General features: G+C 36.4%; 1 protein-coding gene across 6 annotated transcripts in view; it reads left to right on the top strand.

The window, feature by feature from the left end:
• Window positions 1-20,320, top strand: part of TP53BP2 (tumor protein p53 binding protein 2) — a 108,823-nt gene that overhangs the window by 36,183 nt on the left and 52,320 nt on the right. For 4 of the 6 annotated variants that reach the window (XM_016430190.2, XM_007481468.3, XM_001376216.5 and 1 more), the window contains exon 2: window positions 12,092-12,239. The exons of 1 other annotated variant lie outside the window; for it this stretch is intronic. In XM_016430190.2, the coding sequence (XP_016285676.1) occupies window positions 12,092-12,239 (148 nt within the window). Of the gene's footprint in view, window positions 1-12,091; window positions 12,240-16,239; window positions 16,347-20,320 lie in introns of those variants that run through there. One more of the 6 variants, XM_016430193.2, reaches the window with a different exon arrangement.

The raw sequence follows: 20,320 nt of genomic DNA, 5'->3' as shown, positions 1-20,320 counted from the left end.
CTTAGTAGCAGCTGAAAGAAAATGGCATATAACAGTCAGAAATCAGTGGTATATTTTAGTGAAGACATCAGCTTCTAAAAGACATGGCAGACCAAGAACATCCATTACCTTTAGGTGATTGGACAAGACTAGGATCTTACATTGGTTGTTTTGGTATTATATAATTGGCAACACTACCAGAAACCCAGTCCCCTTACCCCCCTTTTGGTCTTTAATCATTTACTTGACTCACGTAAAAGGTGTGACTGCTTATTAAATAAACATACCAGAACTGGACATCCAAAAGACTGTTGGCCTTCAAAGTAGTCACCTGGGGAGGCTCTGTTTTTTCCATTGTTGTTGCCATTGCTCAGAATATGTGGCACACTTTTATAAAAAAGTTTTGTCTTTTTTTTTTAATTGCAATAAATTCCTCAAAATTGTCTGGACATGTATCTGTGCCCTCCTTCTCATCTGAACCATCTCTTGTCACAGAGAAAGAAAAAGTTAAACAAAAACAACTGATAAGAGTTACTGTGTCTAGCAATGTATTCAACATTAGACCTTCCACTAACCTATTCCCAGGAGAGAGTCCATTTCACTATTTGTTCTTCTGAACTGTTACTGGTTTTTCAGTTACTCAGAATTTGGCTTCCTTTTAGTGATCTTTTAATTTACATTGTAGTAGAAACTCAGTCTTCAGACAGGAAAGAAAACTTATGGTTTTAGCACAACTTTATGTACTTTGATGTATCTTGCATTTTCTTGGAAGAAATTACCCCTGACTAAAGACATTTCTTTTTAGTGTTAACTAGGGGGAAAGTTTGGGTAGATTTTTAGAAATTGTCTGACCAAAAGGAAATGAACTGCTGTTGATAATAGTTTGGATTACTGTGGGTTCAAATAGAGGATTTCCTATTTAATTCCATGGATGTTGCATCATTTCCTTTTAGTCATTTTTGGATAAGTGCCAGTGCTTACTTGAGTAGCTGTTCAGTAGCTGAGAAGGAAACACATAAATTGTAAACTTGATGTACTGTTAGGTAACTTATTTGTACTCTTAGGTAACTTATTAAACATTTTATATAAGTTTTGTGATTTTATAGTGAAGCAAAAAACTAAATATGAGATGGAAAAGTGAAATTTATTTCTTTTTGGTCAGTTAATCCTTCAAAGTAAGTTTATCTAAGTCTTTTAAGTATGTTGTTGTTTATTTGCCTTAACAGCCCACGAACTGGTAGTTAATCTTTGATTAAGTGATTTTAGTTATGTTTTATATAATAAATTCAATCACTTTCTTGTTAGTTGGGAGCTAAAACTGTATCTGAAGTACAGTTGATCATGTGGAGAACCTGCAATTTGCAAACCTCAGACCTAATATTGAGAGTTGGCTGATTTTTGGTAACTTTTAAAAATGGGAGTGTTTTTAGGATCCAGATTGAATGTTTAATAATTTAAAGCAACTTTTAATAATTTCTTGTGCAGAGCTATAATTTTTAAAATTTATTTTAAAAATACTTTATTTTTCCTAATTACATGTGAAAACAATTTTAGCATTCTTTAAAAAAAATTTAAGGGGGCAGCTGGGTGGCTCAGTGGATTGAGAGCCAGGCCTAGGGATGGGAAGTCCTAGATTCGAATCTGGCCTCAGACACTTCCCAGCTGTGTGACCCTGGGCAAGTCACTTGACCCCCATTGCCTAGCTCTTACCACTCTTCTGCCTTGGAGCCAATATACAGTATTGACTCTAAGACGGAAGGTAAGGGTTTAAAAAAAAAATTTAAGTTCCAGATTCTTCCACTCTCCCTCAGTTTCTCCATCCACCACCCTTCTCTCTTCCCTGAGATAAGTAATCTGATATTGATTTTACCTGTGCAAGCATATAAAACATTTTTATATTAATATTTTGTGGAAGAGATCTCAGACAAAAAAAGGAAGAAAGTGAAATATAGTATGCTTTGTTCTGCACTCAGATCCCATTAGTTCTTCCTCTGAAGAAGGATGACATTTTCATCATGAGGCCCTGGGACTGAAAGTGATCAGAGGGAAGTGAGCAGAACCAGAACATCATTTAAAGTAACAGCCATATTTTTTTGATGAATAGCTGTGAATAATCTAGTTATATTAAGCAGTACAGTGTTCTGGAACTATAATTTTTAGCATTACAATTAACTGGTGATAAGATTGCAATTTTTTTTTTGCTTTAAAATGTATTTAAAGTGAAGGTATCAAAGTTTAGATCTTCTTGCTCTTTTGCTCCATCAGTAAATGATTTAAATACTTAAGAAGTTTATATTTGAAATCTGTACTTGTAATTATGCTTGTACTTTACAAACTACATTTGTAATGCCCTTAATAATTATGCTTCTGAAAACATTTCTTATGGGTAAATTACTTTTTTTCAGGTCTTTTAAAGTTTCCTAACAGTAATGTGGCGAAGTGAAGGTAATATTAGTATTATTATTCTCAGTTTACAAATGATAGTAGTACAAATGGATCAGAGAAGTATGATTTAACTAAGGTCATATAAGTTATACTTGAAGTGATAATATCTTTTGAGCTTTTAAGACCCCTGAGACTGGACCCTCTCTGTGTCCTCAACACTTGTCTGTTTTGTGGATGCTATGTAGTTAGAAGATTGGACAGAATGCCTAGTCTTCTCTGGGCACCATATACTCTGTTCTGTGAGTAATTTAAGAGTTGAGGGATGAGCTCTTGTTACTTAGGTACAGAATCTGATCTACCTATTTAAAATTGGCTGCATTCTTGTTTTGATATCCATATGAGAAATGCAGCATAGCATAATTTTGGAATTGTACCTGGAAGATTTGGGGCAAGCCCTAAACTAATGTTTTTGATAACATACCATCCCTTGGGGAAAGTTATCCATCTATACCATATAATTTTCTTCATTAACATCCTTTACCTCTTTTACATTAGGTGAAAACCAATTTAGATTTGAAAGGTTCTTTGAACTGGCTATTAAAAAATGGAATCAGAACTGTAAAGTCATAATGAATTTTTAATAGAACTGCCCTGTAAGTTTAGGTTAGTTTTTTTTTAATCTTTTCTTGCTGGAAACACTTTTCCCTTTGTTTCTGTCATGCTTTTTTCCTGATCTTCCTATTTCATTTGCCAGTTTTTTTTTCCCTGAAACTATATTGTTATGCTCTTGTCAATATATATCTTTCAAGACTGAATTCTAAGCTTCCTTCCTCTGCCTTCATTTCATTGAGTTTATCTTTGATTGTGAGTCACCAATTATCATTATATAATTTATTTGCATACATAAAACTAACCTTTATCAACAAGTATTTGGTTACTTTACCTCTTCTATCTGTATGGTTTAAAAACCAAATCAAACCCTTACCTTCTGTCTTGGAATCAGTACTGTGTATTGGCTCCAAGGCAGAAGAGTGGTAAGGGCTAGGCAATGGGGTCAAGTGACTTGCCCAGGGTCACACAGCTGGGAAGTGTCTGAGGCCAGTTTTGAACCTAGGACCTCCCATCTCTGGGCCTGGCTCCATCCACTGAGCTACAAAGTTGCGTGTGCGCCCCCCCCCCCCTTTTTTTGTTGTTGTTTGTTTTAAATAAGTGGCAGTTGAGCTGAACATTGAAGGAGCAATAGCATTGTCAGGGAGGCAAAAGTGAGGAATGAGAGTATTGAAGACTTGGAAGATAGCCTGGGCAAAGACATAGAGGTGAGAGATTGAATGTATGAGGAACAGCTGGTAGGCCAATTTGACTGAATCAGCACAGTAAATGTGAACGGTAGTAATGTATAATCAGCCTGAAAAGATAGGTTTGAGTCAGTGTATGAAGGGCTTTAAATGCCAAACAGAGGAGTTGGTATTTTATCACTAAAGCTGAAAGGAAGCCTCTGGATATTATTGAGCAAGGAAGTTACATAGCTGGGCCTAGCTGTTGGATCTGTAATTTAGAAATAGTCTTTTGGCAGCCGTGAGGAAAATGGATGCAAGAAAACCAATTAATGAGTCCAAATAAGAGATGATGAAGGCTTGAACTAAGATGATAGCCATGTGAGTGGAGAGAAGAAAACAAATGCAAAAAGTGTTGAGCAGCTTAAAGTAATCAGGTTTGATAACTAAGTATGAGGGATGAGAGACGGAATCAAATATGACTCATAAGTTGGGAATCTGGGTGACTGGGAGGATAGCAATCCTCTCTGCAAACATATCTTTCCCACTTTTAATTGCCTGCATGAGAATTTATGGTAGCTTCTTTTTGTTAGATGATCTGTGAATTCCTATATTCTATGTAATCTGTATCACACCGTTATGTATTGCTTGTTTCATGTGTGTTTTTATTGTTTTTCCTCACCCGGATTATGTCATATTCTGTATTTTTATAGGTAGGATGCATAGTGTATAAATAATGCTCTGGGCTTGGAATGAGAGAAACCTGAATTCAGAAGTATATCTTATTAAATATTTTTAAAAGCATAGGCTTCCCCAACTGTAAAGTGGGCATATTAATAGGATTAAATGAGACTGAAAGAACATTTGTAAAACGTTTCAGTGCCTGGCACATAGTTGGCACCTACCTATTCTCCTTCACTCATTGCCATGCCTCTTGTCTTCCTGTCTTGATAACCTTATATTTTCTTTTACACACTGACTCACTGCTTTAGGTGTACTAATCTATTAGTTGCTTAATTTCTCTCCTTTACACATTTGCATATAGCATTCCCAATAGCATCTAGTAAAGGAGGGAGGGACTTGTCAGCCAGGTAAGGGAAGTATAAGACTGTTCTGTCATTCTGACTGGAAACCCTCACCTTCATTGTTTTTGAGATCCCTTTAGAAGGGTACCTATGTACCACTTATCCAGAACCTTTCTACAGAAATCCCATATATGGAACCTTGGTACAAATTGTCTCTCAAATGTCATTTATTTAGTTCAACAATCATTAAGGAACTACCATGCCCAAAGAAAGTAGGAATGCAAAGACAAAAATGTGGCAATTTCTTTCTTTGATGAGAGTGCCTTCTACTAGGGTAAATAATGTGGACACAAATAAACACAGTACCTAAAAAATTGAGGAAGAATATACTATCAACTAGGAGGATTAGGGAAGGTATCAAAGAGAAGGTGACAGCTGAACAGTGCCTTGAAAGAGGACAAAAATTGTGAGCGATAGAAGATGGAGTTCATAAAGCCATGACATAAAATATCAAATTTGAGGAATGGCTAGTGGTCCAGTATAGCTAAAATTTATAGTTTGTGAATGAAGCCAAAAAGGAAAATGAAATCCAGATTGATAACCCTAAATGCCAGATTAGGGAGTTTACCTCTAGGATAAACTATGGTGTATAGTCACTTTGACTTTTTGGAACTGGGAGGTTACATGGTCAAACCTGTGCCTTATGATGATTATTTTAGTAGCTATGTGAAGAAAAGAGGGGAAAAACTGGAATCAAGGAGATCCATTAAGAAGAGGCAATTATAGTAGTCCAGGAAAGAAATTAGGAGAACTATATGAAAAGTAATGAGCTGTATCTGAGATGATGTAGAGTTAGAACCTGAAAGTTTTGGCCATGTTTGGATATAGGAATGAAAGGACAGATTTTAGAATGACTTTAAGATTATAAATCTGGATGATTGGAAGGATGATGATGCTTTCAGTAAAAAAGATGCTACAGCACTGAGAAGTGTAGGAATACCTGTACCTTTCTTTAATACAGTTGACTGTATCTGCCTAAGGTTAGTATGGAGAAACATAATAGGCATTTAAAATAAGATCAGGGATAAAATAAAGACATCCCATTGTCACCACTGTTGTTTAACTTAGTTATAGAATACTAGCCAAAGGAAAAAAGATAAAATGAAATTGAAGGAATGCCTGTAGGCAAAGAAAAAATAAAATGACTTTGCTGTTAATATAATGGCTTTCTAGAGAGTCAGCTAAAAATTAGTAGAATTAGTAATTGATTAGAAAAAATATTAGAAATAATAACTTCAACAAAGTAATAGTATGTAAAAGAAACCCACCATATTATCAACCATTCTGTAGATAAACAATAAATGCTTCAGGAATATGGAGGAAAAGAAATTCTATTCAAAATTACTATAGAATATATAAAATATCTAAGAGTCTACTTACTGAGAAAATCTAGGACTTAAATGAATGCAAACTACAAAACATTCCACAGCAGGAATTTTAAGCCTGGGATTTATGAAGTTGTTTTAAGAAATATTTTGATAAACTATATTTCTGTATAATTGCTTTCTTTTGTAAACTGCTTCAGTAAGAATTCATTATTGGACAAAAATTCATGTCCTGGATAGTGTGTACCTTAGGTTGACCTATAAGTATAAATTCCAGATTTTAAATATAATGGCCATTATAAGAGTATATTCTTTTTTTTTTAAACCCTTAACTTCCATTTTAGAATCAATACTGTCTATTGGCTCCAAGGCAGAAGAGTGGTAAGGGCTAGGCAATGGGAGTTAAGTGACTTGCCCAGGGTCACACAGCTGGGAAGTGTCTGAGGTCAGATTTGAACTTAGGACCTCCCATCTCTAGGCCTGACTCTCAATCCACTGAGCCACCCAGCTGCCCCCATAAGAGTTTATCCTTAAAAAAAAAAATGTGCTTCAAATTATGTTCTTTGGTTCTTCTTTCACTTGTGTTAGTTATGTCTCATGGAGATTATTTTAAAAGAGTTGATAGATGTTTTGAACATGAATAACAACATAAATGAAATTTAAATGTTGTTTGTTTTAGAAATACTAAGATGTATCATGGTTATTGATATAACGTTAGTCATTATGTATTCAATTTAAGTATTAGATATATATTTTTTTCAGTGTTTTTATCTTTTCACTGATATTGGTTTGTTATTTACTTTTTTTGTTAGGTTCTTTCTTTGGAAACGATTTACACTGAAGTTATTTTGTTTTGTGTTTAAAATGTCTGTGTATGTGATAAATATAGAATGATGACAAAGGAAGATAGACACTTATCTTTTATTAAAATTTTCCTTACAATTTTTTTTTGGGAGTCTCATCTATTTTAAGAAAAAGAAAAAGATGTCCCAGATTTCTTATTTAAGTTGTCTGGCTTTTGAAAAAAGAAAACAAAAAATTGAATATGTCTTGACTCATATTCACTCAAGATTGTTGTCTTGGGAATAATTTCTATTAAAAATGGATTCTTTAAATCTAATATAAACAGTCTTAAGGAGAATATTCAGGGATATTTGATAGTATTCGGATTTTGTCATGTTCAAAATACCTTAAGTTTAGAACCTAGTCTTAGAACCTTGGCTAAAAACTACATTTGTGTTTGTCATAGTCTCTTCTTCTGTTTAAATTCAGGCTATTAGGCTAGTCCAGAGCATTCATGCATTAACTAAGCTCCTGATGATCAGCTTACTCCTATTTTGTATAACCAGACCTCTCCCCAGGGCAGCAGACACTCTAGCTATTTCCATGTCTGTGAGTGGGACCTTTTCAGCCTGGTAGAATATTCTCTCATAGCCTTGGGGTAACTCAGGGTTTACCTGCATACCACACTGCATCCTATTAGTATTTATAGTCTGTGCCACACATTCTAGAATGTTATACAATTGTATGGGAGTCCCTCAAGACTTTAGGTAGATCATTGAGATAACATTAGTATTTTTAAAGGCCTGAAACTGAGGATCAAAAGATTGTCCTTGTAAAATTGTAAATGTAATGGATAGGTTATGGTTTGCTGTTATTTTTCTGATAACAAAGCAATTGAGACTGACATCCCTACATTCTGTAAACTACAGAGTGTGTAGGCTGAAGTTATTTCTTGTACTTTTAGCTAGACAAAATTAGCTGAAATATTTTCAGACTAAGAAATTAGAGCTTTCTAAACTAAATTCACTAATATTGAAAACTAGTTAAACTTTTTTTCCCCCTTTTAAACATTATTTTATTTGTTCATTTTCAAACATTATTCATTGGAAACAAAGATCATTTTCTTTTCCTCCCCCGCCTCCCACAACCCCTCCCATAGCCGACCCATGATTCCACTGGGTATCACATGTGTCCTTGATTCAAACCCATTTTCATGTTGTTGGTATTTGCATTAGGGTGTTCATTTAGAGTCTCTCCTCAATCATATCCCCTCAACCCCTGTAGTCAAGCAGTTGCTTTTCCTTGGTGTTTTTACTCCCACAGTTTGTCCTCTGCTTGTGGATAGTGTTTTTTCTCCTAGATCCCTGGAGATTATTCAGGGACATTGCATTGACACTAATGGAGAAGTCCATTACGTTTGATTGTACCACAGTGTATCAGTCTCTGTGTACGATGTTCTCATGGTTCTGTTCCTTTCGCTCTGCATCACTTCCTGGAGGTTGTTCCAGTCCCCATGGAATTCCTCTAGTTCATTAATTTCTCATTTGAGTTTTAGGATCTCTAATTTAGTCTTCATCTGAGGATTTTTAATTTGTCCACTTTCTAATTTTTTAATTTCCATGCCCAATTCATTAACCTCTGCCCTTCTTAATTTGTTAATATATGAACTCAAAGATACAAATTTCCCCCTGAGTACTGCTTTGGCTGCATCCCATAGGTTTCAAAAGGATGTCTTATCATTGTCATTTTCTTCAATGAAGTTATTGTTTCTATGATTTGTTTTTTAACTGATTTTGGAGAATCTTATTGTTTAATTTCCAATTAATTTTCGATTTACCTCTCCATGTTCCCTTACTAATTATGATTTTCATTGCATTGTGATCTGAGAAAGTTGCATTTATTATTTCTGCTCTTTTGCACTTGTTTGCAATGTTTTTATGCCCTAATACATGGCCAATTTTTGTGAATGTACCATGTGCTGCAGAAAAGAAGGTATATTCCTTTTTTTCCCTATTTATTTTTCTCCACATGTCTACTAACTCTAATTTTTCTAAGATTTCATTCACTTCTCTTACCTCTTTCTTATTTATTTTTTGGTTTGATTTATCTAGTTTGGATAGAGGAAGGTTCAGGTCTCCCACTAGTATAGTTTTTCTAGCTATTTCGTCCTTGAGTTCCTCTAGTTTCTCCTTTAGAAATTTGGATGCTATGCCATTTGGTGCATACATGTTGAGTACAGATATTTCCTTACTGTCTATACTGCCTTTTATCAGGATATAATTATCTTTCCTATCTCTTTTAACTAGATTTATTTTTACGTTGGCTTTGTCGGATATCATGATTGCGACTCCTGTCTTCTTTTTGTCAATTGATGCCCAATAGATTTGGCTCCACCCTCTTACTTTCACCCTATGTGTATCTACCTTCCTCATGTGTATTTCTTGTAGACAGCATATGGTAGGGTTTTGGATTCTGATCCACTTTGCTATTCGCTTGTGTTTTATGTGTGAGTTCATTCCATTCACATTGAGTTATGATTACTAGCTGTGTATTTCCCAGCATTTTGATTTCTGCTCCTGTTCCTGCCTTTTCTTCTTTCACCATTTCCTTCTACACCAATGTTTCCTTTTAAACAGTCCCCCTTGTTCCCACCCTTATTTTACTTCCCTTTTTACCCCCCTCCCTTCTTATCCGCCCCCCTTATTTTCCCTGTAGTCTTTCTAAAATTAACCCCCTGCTCCCTCCCTCTCTTGTACTGCTTCCTCCCCACCAGACCTTTTGTTACCCTTCTACTCCCATATAGGGCGCAAATCTATTCTCTGCCCCAATGGATTGGATTGTTTTTCCCTCTTTGAGTTAATTTCAAAGCAAGTAAAAGTTGAGTATTTCCTGTCTCCTATCTCTTTACCCTTCCAGTGTATTGATGTTCTCCCCCCTCCCACCATGAACTTCTTTATGACATATAAATTTACCCCCATTTGTTTCTTTTCCCATTTCTTTTAATATTAACGTATTTTAAAGCTCTAGTTATATATATGTATATATATGTATGTATACTCATGTGTATGTATTTTTGCATGTATATATCTATATACCTATTTATGTCTTGTTCTATACAGTTTGTCACTGTTCCCTCTAAGTGTACTACTTTTTGCTGCCCAGGTAATAACAGTTTTTAAGAGTTACCAATGACCTCTTGTCTTATAGGGATACATATTTTAATTTATTGAGTCTCTTAAAAATTTTTTTGTTTTGTTTTGTTTTGTTTTTCTTTTTTCTCCTCTTTTTAAATTACTTTTTGATGATTCTCTTGATTTCTGTGCTTGTACATCAAATTTTCTGTTCAGTTCTGGTCTTTTCTTTACAAATTCTTGAAATTCTTCTATTTTGTTTAATGTCCATACTTTCCCCTGTAAGAATATAGTCAGTTTTGCTGGGTAGTTGATTCTTGGTTGTAGTCCTAGTTCCCTTGCTTTCCAGAATATCATATTCCATGCCTTTCGTTTTTTCAGTGTGGATGCAGCCAGATCCTGAGTTATCCTCACTGTGGTTCCTTCGTATCTAAATGACTTCTTCTTGGCAGCTTGTAATATCTTTTCTTTGGTCTGATAGTTCTTGAATTTGGCTATAACATTCCTGGGTGTTGTCAGTTGGGAATTAAGTACAGGAGGTGATCTGTGGATTCTATCAATCTCCACTTTTCCCCCTTGTTCTAGGATATTGGGGCAGTTTTCTTTAATAATTTCCTGTAATATAATGTCCAGGCTTTTTCTTTTGTCATGGTCTTCTGGTAGGCCAATGATTCTTAAATTGTCTCTCCTTGAACGATTTTCTAAATCCTCTGTTTTGTGAATGAGATGCTTCATATTTTCCTCAATTTCTTCATTCTTTTGGCTTTGTTTTATAGTGTCCTGCTGGAGGTCACTTGATTCTAGTTGTTGTATTCTGGTTCTTAAAGACTGGATTTCATCCTTAGTTTTTTGGTTGTCCTTTTCTTTTTGGTCTGATTTTCTTTGAAGGTCATCTTTCATCTTCTTCACCTCATCTTTCATCTGCTTTGCCTCATTTTCCAGCTGGTTGATTTTGGCTTTCAAGACACTATTTTCTTGTTTTAGTTCAAGTGCCTCTGTTTCCAGATGACTTATCTTTGTTTTTAAGTTCTTTTCCCAATTGTCTTCAGCCTCTCTTAATTGTATTTTGAATTGAATTTTGAGTTCTTCCAAAGCTTGTATCCAATTCGCTAGGATTTCTGATTTTTCCTTTGCTGATCCCTCCCCCTCTGTTTCCTTCACTCTTTGCTCATTACCTGTGCAGAAGCTGTCTATTGTAATTTTTTTCTTCTTTTTCTGTTGTTTGCTCGAGTTTACCCCTTCTTTGCTCCCCGTATTTGTCTGTGCTCTTGCTCCTCTCATTTTTTTTTGGTTTTGGGGCTGTCAGTCTCCCCTCTTGGAACTTTGTCAGATCTCTTGGTACAGTTTCTAGGGGAGGAATGTTAGCTTCCCTGTCCTCTGGAGGCTTTTGATTGGATTAAGTTCAACTGGGTTGGGCTGTATGTGCTCTGAGGCCAAAGAGTCCTTGAAGGCTGGAGCCGCCCAGGCTCTCTCCAGTTCTCTCCAGCTGCTTCTCTGCTGTCCACAAGGTTCCCCAGTGCCTTTGCCCGCCTCCCTGAGGCTCTGAGGAGTCCTGATGGGATTGGGTTCAACTGGATTGGTTTGGATGTACCCTGAGGCAACGGTGAGACTGGAGCCAAATGGAGGGACCCAGCCACGGCCAGGTCTCTCCCTGGCTTCCTCCTCGCTGTTCACACTGGATGCTCTGAGCCCGGCGCCCCGCTGCTCACAAGGTAGACCCTCCAAACCAGCACCTTTGCCCACTCAGAGGTTCCCGCTGCCGCTAGGGACTCAGCCCTCTGGGTTGGGGGGGATGGGTCCTGGGACCTTCTCTTTGCCTTCCCCTTAGACCCGAGGAATCTCGTATTCCGTCTTTTGGGGGGCGTACCTTTTGATTTGAGTCCAGAAAGAGGGTTCCCTGTCTCTGTCTTGTTCAGTTTGAATTTCGGTGCCCTAGGAGCTTTCAGTTTGTAATCGGTAAGGAAGGGTTTTCTGAGGTCTGAACTTTTGCTGCTTGCTAAGCTGCCATCTTGACTCCGCCCCTCTGTAAGGACTTTTTAAACATGGAAAAAGAAATAAATACTTCCTATAGAAATTATATTCAATGATGTTATCCCATCTTCATTATGCTTTTTTCCTTTATTTTTTAGATGTTTCTTACTGTGTACCTTAGCAACAATGAACAGAACTTCACAGAGGTTCCAGTTACACCAGAAACAACATGCAGAGATGTGGTAGAGCTTTGTAAGGAGCCTGGAGAGAGTGACTGCCATTTGGCTGAAGTGTGGGGTAGTTCAGGTAATCTAAACTTGTGGCTGTGCCATCACCATTGCTTATTACTTTTGGAATATAGTAATAAGGTTTTGTTTAAAAAGCACTTGTTTATCCTCAAGAACATTTGTAGAGGGGGCAGCTGGATAGCTCAGTGGATTGAGAACCAGGACCAGAGATGGGAGGTCCTAGGTTCAAATCTGGCCTTAGACACTTCCCAGCTGTGTGGCCCTGGGCAAGTCACTTGTTCTCTCCCCCCCCCCCCCCCCCAATGCCTAGTCCTTACCACTCTTCTGCCATGGAGCCAATATACAGTATTGATTCCAAGATAGAAGGTAAGGGTTTAAAAAAAGAAAAACATTTGTAGAAAGGGTAGTAGAGTTAGGAGATGTTATTTCTAGTGCTGGCTCTGCTAGTTGATGTTTGTGTGAATTGCCTTCAGATAAAGTTTGTTTCATGTGATTTTTGAATGTTTTAAATGAGTTTTCAAAATTTGATATCTGAGGGTTTTGTTAGATACTTTCCCCCCATTTCCCATGCCCTTAAGCAACACAAGGGAAATATGTATGTTACTATCAAATTAATTAGTTGGCTCAATTGGAACGTTTGAGGATGATTAAAAAGATTTAGAAAAGTCACTGTACTGAGATAGTGAATTGATTAGAGAGAAGTAAAAAGGTTTCCTTATTACATTGAGAGCCTACTTGAGATTCTGTAACACAATTCTGTAGTGAACCCAGTTTGCACCATTTCTTGATTTTTTTTCCAGTTTCATTTAACCTGAGTACATGAATAGAAACAAAGGCAATTGAAGGGAGTGATCCAAAGCTGGAATTTTGCTGGGAGAGATCAACAAGAGGATAAGGTGACAAAGTACTAAAGAAGAGGATAATGTAGAGTAGAATAGGTGAGAAGAAACCCCCTGGAGGTTCTTGGGTAGGGAAGGGATCTGGGCAGACTTGCTAAATTGGTATTCCTAAAAAATCTGCTCAAGTTCCTTCCCTCATCAAGAGCGTCCCGTGGTTTCTTCTATTTGGTTTTCAAAGCATTTATAGTCTGTCCAGCCTGGAAATATACATCATCTATTTCTGGAATTATTTCATAGGATTATGGGTTATAGAGCTGAAGGGAATTGGGAGATCATCTTGTCCAACTCCTATATTTTATAGTTGAGTAATCTGAAGCCTGGAGAAGTAGAGACTTGTCCAAGATCCCACAGATGAATGACAGAGCCAGAACTTGAACACAAAATTGGACTCAAAATCCTTTATTCTTTGTAATGTATTACACTGCCTCTCATGCACAGTGATTTCATGATTCTGAATTCCAACCAGATTGGCCCACTTCTCTCCCATATATGACATTCTCTCTTCCTCTTCCCTTTCCTTTGTACTCCTTATCTCTTCCTAGTAGTTTTATAACACAGTATGGTCTTGAGTCATAAATTAGTTTGAGTTAAAACTGAGCAAAAATTTTAAGTAAAATATGAACAAGGAGACTAGAAGAACATATCACAAAGATTATATACAATAACCAGGATCGATTTATACCAGGTACGCAGGGCTGGTTTGATATAAGAACTATCAACATAATTGATTCTATTTTACATTTATTTATGTTTCTATGTTAATGTATATAATATGTTATATCAATAATAAAAACAACAAAACCATGCTTGCAGAAATAGAGCTTTCCTTAATATAAGTAATATCCATTTATAACCACTGTAAATATGATCAGGGGAAAAATAAGGATGTCCATTACCACCATTACTACTCAGTATGGTGCTAGAAATGCTGTCTGTAGCAACAAAGACTAGAAAAAGAAATTGAGGAAAAATAGGCAAAGAGGAAGCAATTATTTTTTAGCAGATATATGGTGTTATCTACAGATATTATTAAATACTTAGGAATATACCTGCTAAAAGAGGACACACAGGAATATGACACACAATTATAAACCTTTACCCAAATCAAGACATCTAAATAATTGGAGAACCGTTAATTACTCATAGTTAGACTGTGCCAATATAATAAAAATGGCAATATTGCCTAAATTAATTTACTTATTCAAGGCCATAACAATGTAATTACCAAAGTATTACTTTATAGAGCAAGAAAATAAAAACAAGATCTTTGTTTCTAATGAATAATGTTTGAAAATGACCAAATAAAATAATGTTTAAAAGGGGGGGGAGGAAAACAATAAATGTTGGAGGGGATGTGGAAAAATTGGAACACTAATAAATACACTGTTGGTAGAACTGTGAATTGATACAACTATTCTGGAAAACAATATGGAACCATGCTTAAAGAGACATAAAACTATGGATACCCTTTTAAAAAAAGCTTTATTTTATTTGAATAAAAATTTTATTTTCCAAAATTAAAAAAAAAGAAAAAAAAGAAAAGAAAAACAATAAAATTCATCTGGAGGAGCAAAAAGTCAAGAAGGGAATTAGAGAAAAAGTGAGAAGGAAGGAACTCTATTACCAGATTACAAACTAGACTATAAAGCCCTTAAGGCAAATAGGTGACATAGTAGATTGAGCACACTATGGCCTCAGACCCTGGGCAAGTCACTTAACCTTTGCCTCAGTTTTCTCATCTGTAAAATGAGGATTATAATAATGCCTACCTTCCAAGATTATTGATCAAATAAAGTAATATTTGAAAATGCTTAAAGTGCTTGGCCCATAGTAAATACTATATAAATGCTAGTTATTATTGCTATTATTATTAAAACAATTTGGTACTACTTAAGATATAGGTTGATTAGTGGAAGAGATTCGGTATACAAAATATAGGAGCAAACAACCACAGAAGCCTAGTGTTTGATAAACTTGAAAGATCCCAGCGACTGGGGTAAGGCAGCTAAGTGACTTAGTGGATAGAGAGTCAGTCCTGGCAATAAGAGAACTTGGGTTCAAATGTGTCCTCAGACACTTCGTAGCTTTGTGATTCTGGTAAGTCACTTAATCTCAATTGTCTAGCCCTTTCCACTTTTCTGCCTTAGAATGGATACTTAGTAATGATTCTAAGATGGAAGGTAAGGGTTTTTTTTTTTTTTAAAGATTATTAGGAAAACTGAAAAGCAGTCTGGGAAAAACTAGGTATAGACTAACATCTTATATCAAGTACCAAGCTAAGCTCCAAATGGGTACATGGTTTAGAAACAATTTAGAGGAACGTGAAAGAAATTACCTGTCCAATCTATGTGGTAGAGTTCAGTGACCAAACAAGAGATCAAGAGATTCACAGGAAGTAAAAGGAACACATAAAATTTAAAGATTTTTGTATAAGCAAATCCATTGTACCTAAAATTATAATAGAAGCAAGGAATTGGGGGGAAAAAAACCTCTTTGAATTAGGTCTTCTGATAAGTCGATATATAGGGAACTGATTCAGATGGTTAAGTAGAGCCATTTCTCAATGGTCAAAAGATATGAATAGGTGGTTTTCAGAGGCAGAAATCTAACCTATTAATAGCCATATGAAAAAAATGCTCTAAATCTGTAATTAGAGAAATGCAAACTAAAACAATTCTTGAGGTACTAAATGCTAGAAGAGATATGAGAAAACATTCCACTGTTGGTGGAACTGAAGACTTGTCCAGTCATACCAGAACACAATTTGGAGCTTGCCCCAAAAGCTATTAAACTGTGCCTTTGACCTAACAATACTCACTACTAGATCTGTAACCTAGTGAGACCATAGAAAGAGGATAAGGGCTCATGTACACTCTTTCTCTTGATCTCTCTCTATATACAGCATTTGAATTGTAAGAGTTAAAATTGGTTTTGGCCAAATTAAGAGTTATAAAAGTTGTTGTGATTACCGTTTATAAAAATTAACTCTTAAGTCACGAGGCTGTTAGTAGTTTTAGTAGCTTTATTACAGCAAAGTAGAGATAGTAAAAAGGGGGAAATGTAGGAAGGAGATGGAAAATATTGCCTAACTAAATACCCTAAGTCTGGATCCAAGTGCCTCCAGACTGCAAATGCGAATCTGAATGCAAATCTCGCCAGCCTACAGAGTGTCTCCAGTCAAGCATTTCACAATCAAAGGACTGATGCCGAAGAGGCTGAGATGTAAAAGTCGTCCCTAATTCCAAGGAGGCAAGAGTCTCATCAGAGTAAGCATCCCTGTTCAACCAGCAAGCCAAATCCAAAAGTCCACAAGAATCCAAAGTCCAAATCAGAAAGCTGAATCTGAAATGAGAATGATTGACTTCCTGTTGGGTCTCGTCTTATAAGCACTTTTCTTCACCCAACAGTTCTCCCATATCATATCTTAGGAACCAATCATAATTTCTTAATTTGTCTAGCATTGTCCTGGGGTGGGGTGAGGATTGGTGGGGGCAGCGCCTATGGGATCCACTTCCTGTCTTTGAAAGTGTGAATTTCTTTTTCTAGTAAAAGGTTCTTTAAGTGCCTGACTAAATGTGAAGGGGGGGGGCACTCCAAATTCTTGATTGATTAAGTTAAAATAAAGGGAGTTAAAAATTCCCTTTCACAATATTCATACATATGTAAATATGTATGTTCTTTTTGTGGTAGCAAAGAACTGGAAACTCAAGAAGTATCCAGTAATCTGGGAATGGCTGGGGAATGGCTGAGCAAGTGATAAAGGGAATGGTTTCAGAGAAACCTAGGAAGACTTCCAGCAGAAAATTTATAAAATAACAACAATATTGCAAAGCAAAGAAATTTTAATAGCTTGGGAAAAACTTTGATTAACACAATAACTAAACATAATTCCCAAAGACTCAAATTTTGAGGGAGAGGCGACAGACTCAGTGCAGTTCTTTAGGGGGATTTTTTTTTGGGGGGTGGGGAAAGATATGACTAATTTTAGAATTTGTGTTTGTTTATTTGTTTTTTTGTCAGAAAAACTACTCTTTAATTAAGGAAAGGGATTGAGTGCTGAAATTAGGCCTCCACACAGAGCTGCATGCCACACGCCTATTCAGAGTCTGAGGATTGAACTCTGGTTGCTCTGGTCACTGACCCCTGCCAGCTGCACTAGATTGGACAATTCCCTAGAATTTGTTTTATACGACTATACATATAAATAGATTTTGTATTTCTTGCTTTCTCAATCGGGGGAGAGAGAGTGGAAGAGAGAGGGAATTCGGACCTGAAAACTAAAATAAATGAAAAGAAATTATAGTAGTTTAGAAAATGAAGTGACCTGCTTAATATGGAGTAAGTTCTCCTTCAAAGAGGACTTTAAAGGCTGATAGATGACCCATATTAAGTATAGATTCTTGTCCATTTATTATGTGTTGAATCACATGGCTGCTGAGGTCATTTAAATCATCTGGCTTTAAGTACTTACACTGTGCTAGAAGTTCTGGATTCTGAATTTACAAAGACAAAAAGTGGAAAAAACAATCCTTATCCTCAAAGATCTTAATACTCTTCCAGGGGAGAATATGTACATAGAGAAAATGTTTAGGGTCAAAGACATTTTTGAGGGAGAATAAATTAAAAGTTGGGGGGGATCCAGGAAGTGGCACTTGAGCTGAGCTTTGAAGGAAGAAACTAGAGAGTCTACAAGGCAGAAGTGAGAAGAGAATATATTCATTCTAGGCTCAAAAAATAGCTAGTGCACAAGTCACTTAATCCCCATTGCCTAGCCCTTACCACTCTTCTGCCTTGGAACCAATACTTAGTATTGTTTCCAAGATGGAAGGGTTTTCATTTAAAAAAAAAAAGAACGGCCAGTGCAAAGGCATTGAAACAGGAGTTGTAGTGTCATGTATGAGAAATATTAAGATCAGTAATGACTGGAACATAGTTTCATGGTTATGATGTATATATAATAAGACTGGAAAGTTGTTAGTCAGTAAGTATTCATTAAGTGGGCCAAGACACTGTCCTGGCAGCTGGGGATGCAAATAAAGACTAATCACAATCTAATGGGGTGATAACAAACAAACAACTATATTTAGGATATATATAGGATAGCTATATTTAGGATAAATAGGCATTTATCAATAGAGGGAAGGTACTAGAATTGAGGAGTTGGGAAAGGCTAACAATAGAAGGTGAAGTTTTAGCTGGGACTTGAAGGAAGCTTGGAATTAGAGATGAAGCAGGAAGAACATTCTAGCCATCAGAGATAGCCAGTGAAAATGCAGAGTCAATAATAACAGTAGGGAGACATGTCACTGAATAGAAGAGTATGGAGTATAAAAGGAAACTGGAAGAAGCACTTTGAATTCCAAACGGGGTATACAATTCTAGAGGTAATAGGGAGACACTGGAGTTTGAATTAGGGGGATGATGTGGTAGGATCTTCATTTCAGGAAAATCACTTTGGTGGCTAAATGGAGGATGGAGTAGAATAGGGGGAGAGTTGTGATATGCCTACCAATCAATAGGTTATTTCACTATTCCAGGTGTGAATAGATGAGGGGTCTGTGTTAAAAGTGGTGGCGTCAGATGAGAAGGGAGCATATTCAAGAGATGTAAAGATAAAATTGACAGGTCTTCGGAAGAGATTAAATAGGAGGGTGGGGAAAAGTGCGAGAGTGAAGAATGGAGTGTGACACCTAGGTGGCAGACCTGGTTGACGGAGGTTCGAGATGCCCTTGACAATAATAAGAAAGTTTGGAAGTGGGAAGGGTTCTGGGGGCAATAATGAGTTCAAACATGTTGAGTTTAAGATACCTACAGGACATCCAGTTAGATATGTTTAATAGGCAATTGAAAATGTAAGATTGGTGGTCAGCAGAGAGTGAGGGCTGAATAAGTAGATTTGAGAGTCATTACCATGGAGATAATTGAATCCATGACAAGATCTCCATGTGAAATAGTATAGAAGGAGAAGAGACCTGTGGTATACCCATGATTAGTTGTGTGACCTGAATAGAGACCAAGAAGGAGCAATCAGATAGTTAGGAGAACCAGGAGAGAGCACTATCCCAAAAACAGAGAGAAGAGAGTATCAAGGAGAAGAAGGGACTTCAGTATCAAAGGCTGAAGAGAGGTTAAGAAAATTGAGGATGGAGAAAAACTATTGGATTTGGCAATTAAGAGATCATTTGTATCTTTGAAGAGAGAAGTTTTGGTTGAAACTACCTCAGGTCATGTCTAACCTCAATTACTTCCTAGCTATGTGACCCTGGGCAAGTCATTTGAACTCTATTTGCTTAAGTTTCCTCATCTGTAAAATGGATTGCTCCTAGTTCCTGGGGTTATTGTGAGGCTCAAATGAGATAACTGTAACACTATGCAAATGTTAGCTATTATTATTGTTGAACAATGAAGGTCAGAAGCCAGATTGTAGAGTTTTAAAAAAGAGAGTTAAATGGAGGAAGTAGAAGAACCTATTAAAAATAGGCTAAAGTGTTTCTGCCTTCCCCAAAAAGGCAGAAAAGATGGGGAAATAGTTAGCAAGGAAAGAAAGACTGAGGACTTTCTGAGAATGTGGCAAACATGAAATGTTTGTAGACAGTTGGGGAAGCAGTCAGTAGAAAAAGATTAAAAGTAAATGATAGTGTAGGGATGATAGAGGACACAGTCTGCTAGAGGAGATGGGATGGAATGGGATCATTCTGTGGGTAAATAGTGGTTCTCTTTCACAAGGAGAAGGGCCATCTCTTTATGTGAGATAGAGAATGAAGGAGGAAATAGTGGGAGCAAATATCTTTGAGATACGAGATGAGGAGAAAAAGAGAAGAGGAAGATTTTTTGGTAAATAATCTCAATTTAGACAAAAAAATTTATTATGCAAAATATGCTTCCATATTAGTTATTGTTGTAAGAGCTCACTCATACAAATCCCCAAAATAAAATCGTAACTACACTGATGTGAAAGATAGTATGCTTTGATCTGCAGCCATCTGACTCCCAACAGTTCTTTCTCTGGAGGTGGATAGTATTCCCTGTCATAAGTCTTTCAGAATTGTCTAAGATCATTGCATTGTTTAGCCAAGTTTTCACAGTTTATCATTGTACAATATTATTGTTATCATGTACCATGTTCTCTTGGTTCTGCTTATTTTGCTTTATCAGTTTAAGATCTTTCCAGCTTTTTCCAAAACCATCTTGCTTATATAATCCTTACAGCACAATAGTGTTCTGTCCCCAATATATGCCA

This window comes from Monodelphis domestica, chromosome 2 (assembly GCF_027887165.1).
Source record: "Monodelphis domestica isolate mMonDom1 chromosome 2, mMonDom1.pri, whole genome shotgun sequence".
Taxonomy (NCBI): Eukaryota; Metazoa; Chordata; class Mammalia; order Didelphimorphia; family Didelphidae; genus Monodelphis; species Monodelphis domestica.
This window is presented reverse-complemented; position numbering and strand designations above follow the sequence as displayed.